Raw genomic sequence first — 4,779 nt, 5'->3', positions numbered from 1 at the left:
GATGAATAGATGGATGATGGATGGATGATTGATGGATGGAGGATGGATGGATGGAGGATGGATGGATGATGGATGGATGGATGAACGGATAGATGGATGAGTGGATAGAGAGGAGAATGGATGGATGAATGGATGGATGGATGAGTGGATAGAGAGGAGAATGGATAGATGAATGGACCAGGTCAGGGGTACCTCACAGAATACATGTGCTTGTCCCTCTCAGCACTTATCATGGCTCCCATCATCTTTTGCTTTGAGTGTCTCTCTCCCCGATAAGACTATGTGTTTGACGAGGGCCGGGCTCAGCCTGCTCTTTCACACTTTCATGAGCAGCACTGAGCCCAGACCTGGCACACGGTGTGTGCTCAGGAAATATTTGCCACGGAAGAGACTGGGGCAGCTGAAGGAAGGAGACAGGAGGCCAGGTTTTCCATGACTGCGGAAAACACAGATGAATAAACATAGCATATTTCTTGCGATTACATGAGACTGGTAGATGAAGTTTTAAAGATGGAGTTTTAAAATGCATATCAACTACTTTAAGTCCAAAGAGCCACACAGTTGTGGGGTGCAAAACCCGGGCTGTTGCATGTTTATTTTCTCTTCTTCGGGAAAAAGAAGACATAGGTCCTGAGCCGACGTCAGAAGAAATGAATGCAGCTCAAGAAGGGTCAGTGACATGCCCCTGGTGTTCCCACAATGTGCACCAAAGTACCCGGCCCTTGGAGGATGCTGGGTGAGCATCCGAACCGCACAGAGCAGTCAGCACAGTCACGTCTCAATGTCATATGCAATTTATTCTATTTGTTCAAAATTGGTTATCTGCAGTATTACACATGGTAACTCTACTGACTCTGAGAATATCCAACAAAATTTAAAAAACTTACTTTCCCCCAAATGTTTGTATTAATGGCGGTTAATTACATTCAACAAAATCAATCTCATGAGTCAAAACCTAAAGATCATGTTATAATTCTAAGTTTATCAAGGAAAAACACTATACTTTCAGGTGTTAACTATCCAACACAATTCAATTTGTTTTCAGTAAAGTAAAAAGCATCATCGGTTAACGTGACATAATGGAGAAAATTCTAAACTAAACCATTTAGGTTCTAGACCCATTTCCTCATTAATTCATTTTGTGACCTTCAGTAAATAAGTCCCCCATTTCTCCTCTGGTTTCCCACTGGGTAATGGGTAAACAGTACCTCCCCTTGTGGCAGGATTATAATGGCTGTGAACATGACTGGGAAAATATAAAGTAGTGAATAAGTTATGTTATTTTTACTTATTATAAAGATTTTCATATTAATGGAGTACCTTTTGAGTCACTTCTGTGTAAATAACATTATCCTGGTGATGCGCACCTGCATCTACTAAACATGACACCGCAACGTATTTATTATTGACCTATTGTTAAAAGAGCTTCAAGTGCACTGTCAAGTATCTTTGAAAATGAGGAATATTATATACTAGACAGAGTGTAGAATGGCTCACTGGATAGATGGATAGAGAGATAGATGGGTAGATGAGTGAATGGGTGGGTAGATGATGGATGGATGGAGGGAGGGAGGGATGGATGAATAGATGATGGATGGATGGATGTCAGTTGTGAGCAAAACCAGGAAGGGCCACTTGGACCAATATGGATGGTAAAGGGAACTCTGGGGTCATGGGGGATATTTGGATGATGGCAGAGCTGCGTTCACGCCTGGTTTGAAGGTTCTTGTGTCTGGAGTCCCAAGCATCTCCAACACCCTGCACACTTCTCCAATGGTTCCTCGCACTTGCCTGCTTGTCTGGAACCTACACAGTCGACAGGCCTCCTGGGAGCAGGTGAAGTTTGTGTTTTCATCATCTTGGGGGCTGATGGAAGCTTTAGATGTGAGACAGAGTAGGTTTCCATCAATGCTTGATGAATTAAGAACCGAGTTCAATTCACAGCTACCTGCATGAGGAAGAATCTCACCTGGGTCAGTTTGCATGCAGCAAAGGAGAGGCTCATACAGGAAACCCCCTGGAGTATGGGTAGTAAAGGATTGCCACCAACCCTGAGGACACAACTTCTGTGCTGGCTGGATAGTGAGAGGCTGTGCTCAAACAAAAGGGCGGTGACTCTCAGGAGGCACAGTAGAACTGGAACTGCGGTGCCTGTGGCCTGGCCTCCAGTGAGTGAAGCTCGGGCATGTCAGTGGGCAGGTGTGCCTGGCGCACACACCTGAGCTGGACCACCACATCCTCAGGAACTTTGTGCCTTTGTGCTATCTGTGGGGAACCCCCTGGACACAGGGCTCCCATGCTGAGTGCCAACCGGCGTGTGGAGGGTTGGGTGGTTGGTTGATGTTTTTCAAAGAGCAGATTTTTGCAGGAACGTGAGACATAATTAGATGTTTTCCCAAAGCCCCAGGAGAATAAGAAGAGAGGCCAGTATTCCCTCTGGTGTTTGGATTTCAAGGAGGAGACATCCAGCCCAGCCTTGACACCCACACACCAGATTTCCTGGGACATTTAGCCGGACAAGCATTGGCCCTGTGTTTGTGATTCACATTTTAAATATTAAATAAAATTCACTGAAATTTCCTTATAACTCTCTCCAGGCAGGCTCTGGCCCTGGCCTAGCCCTTCCATCGGGGCTGTAAGTTTCCGAGACCTGGGATAATGGGTACACCGCTCTCAGGTGTTCCTGGAGCAAAGGGGGCAGGAGAGCAGGTGACGCTTTCTCTGATGAAAATAAAGTCACCTAGCAAGGGATGTCACCTCGTGGAGAAGTGTGCTGTGATCTGCCTCTGCTGTGTGCCTCAGGAGGGGGGGGGGGAAGGGGGAGCGTCACTTGAGCTCCCTGGGACCAATGTCCTGCTTTCAAGGCTACAGCCAGCATCTACCACACTTTGCTGAGTTGTTTCAAATATCTGTTACCTCAAGAGAATAAGGAACCAACACAAAGAAGGTGGCTTTGGCTGGGGAAGCGGCTGGCCCCAGCGAGGAAATGGGGAGTGGGGGCCTGTCACCGGGGGGCACATCCCATACGACAGCACCCCTGACAGGAGACATGGATGGAACAGTGTCAGTGAGTAGAGGGTCTTCATGACCCAAAGCAGAGACTAAGGCGCCACACTGAGGCAGGTAACTTTTTATGATTAGAGTGTCACCGTGAACTGAAATCCACTGCTGTTCACTCCGCTGAGCGACAGGAGGCAGCAAGGATCCCAGGAGGGCTCTTCCCACCGGACCCCAATGGCTGCTGTGTCCACTGCCGGATGCCTGGCACCTCACCTTGAGAACGGTGGATATCTTAGGTAACTGCTCCCACGCCCCGTCCTTTTAGGGTTTCACGGAGGCTTCCTTACATAGGCTTGTTTGATTAAATCATTGACATTTGGTGATTGATTAAACTTCCAGCCCCTCCCCCCTCCCAGAAGATCAGCGGGGTGGGACTGAAAGTTCCGATCCTCTAATCACATGGTTGGTTCTCCTGGCAACTAGCCCCAACCTTGGGTGCTTTCCAAGAGTCATCTCATTAACATAATAAAAGTCACCTTTACCGCTCCCATCACTTAGGAAACCGAAGGTTTTAGGAGCTCTGTGCCAGGAATAGTGGACAAAGACCAAATATATATTTCTTATTATAAATCACAAGCATGAAACACTGACACCCAAAAATCCACCTTTGCCAAAGCCACTGGGACACACTGTGGTCTGCATCGACGGCGCAGGCAGGACTTGTGCACCGGACCTGTCTCGTGTCTCGCTTCTCACCTGCCTTCAGGGCGGCCGGGGCCTTCTAGTCATGGAACACCTGGTAGCTGAAGTCGTCTGACTGGGTTTTGAAGTTGTACTTCCCGGTCATCCTCTGGTAGCGCATGATGAGAAGGGCGGCTGCCCCTGTCACCAAGGCAAAGATGGCCACCACGATGAGGACAATGTAGCCGGGTGCCAGGCCTGGCTTCGCACCTGGAAACTCACCTGTAGGGGAGGAGACAGGCACAAGGTGGGAGGTCTGCCCAAACCAGGAGGACTGCATCTCCGTGGGCTGCTACCACCTGTGGTCCCGACACCGAGATGGTGTGGAGAGGGTGGCGTAGAGGGCTCAGGACAGAGCCTGGGGACAATGAGCTCCCCATGCGTGTCTGCTACTTTGTAACATTGTCACCTGGATGTGATTCATCCGAAGCGTCCTGACCATGAGGTATATGCCCATGTACCTGTGGGTCCCCAAAGGTGATGAGGAAGGTGTCCCAAGCCCGGGAGACTGCAGCATCTAGAACATTCAGCCTTCCCAATGCTCTGAGGGAGCACCAGCCAAGAGAAGGAGGCCATGTGGGAGCAGCAGGCCCTCCGGGGTGGAGCTCCGCGGGGCTCCCATATGGAGACACACAGGCCCACAGGCTCTGTGGCACAGAGGAGTCAGGCTGCCCCAGATGCCGGGAGGCAATAAGAACACAGGAGCACGTGAACCCAAAAGACTGACAACAGGGACTCAAATAAATACTAGCACGCCCGTGTTCATAGCAGCACTCTTCACAACAGCCGAGGAGGGAACAACCCACGTGTCCATCAAAGGATGACTGGATAGGAACGAGGTACAATGTAGCACACCCATGTTGCAGAGAAAAAACAGTGCCTGACGTACAGTAGAAATAATGAATGGGTTGGTGGGTGGGTGAGTGGATGGACGGATGATGGATGTGAATGGATGGATGGGTGGGCAGGTGGATGGATGGATGGATGGATAGGTGGATGGATGGATAGGGGGATGGATGGATAGGTAGATGGATGAAT

General features: G+C 49.3%; 1 protein-coding gene across 1 annotated transcript in view; it reads right to left on the bottom strand.

Annotated features, from left to right (window-relative positions):
- Window positions 1-1,536: 1,536 nt before the first annotated feature.
- The window catches only part of UMODL1 (uromodulin like 1), a 67,643-nt gene continuing 64,400 nt past the window's right edge, over window positions 1,537-4,779 (bottom strand). The window contains exons 19-20 of the mRNA XM_019666001.1: window positions 3,757-3,963; window positions 1,537-1,948 (exon numbers count right to left, since the gene is read on the bottom strand). Coding sequence (XP_019521546.1) covers window positions 3,782-3,963 — 182 coding nt within the window. The 3' untranslated portion in view covers window positions 1,537-1,948; window positions 3,757-3,781. The remainder of the gene's footprint in view (window positions 1,949-3,756; window positions 3,964-4,779) is intronic.

The sequence above is a fragment of the Hipposideros armiger genome, unplaced genomic scaffold (assembly GCF_001890085.2).
Source record: "Hipposideros armiger isolate ML-2016 unplaced genomic scaffold, ASM189008v1 scaffold_458, whole genome shotgun sequence".
Classification (NCBI taxonomy): domain Eukaryota; kingdom Metazoa; phylum Chordata; class Mammalia; order Chiroptera; family Hipposideridae; genus Hipposideros; species Hipposideros armiger.
The sequence above is the reverse complement of the archived record's forward strand: the minus strand, read 5'-3'. Positions and strand labels throughout refer to the sequence as shown.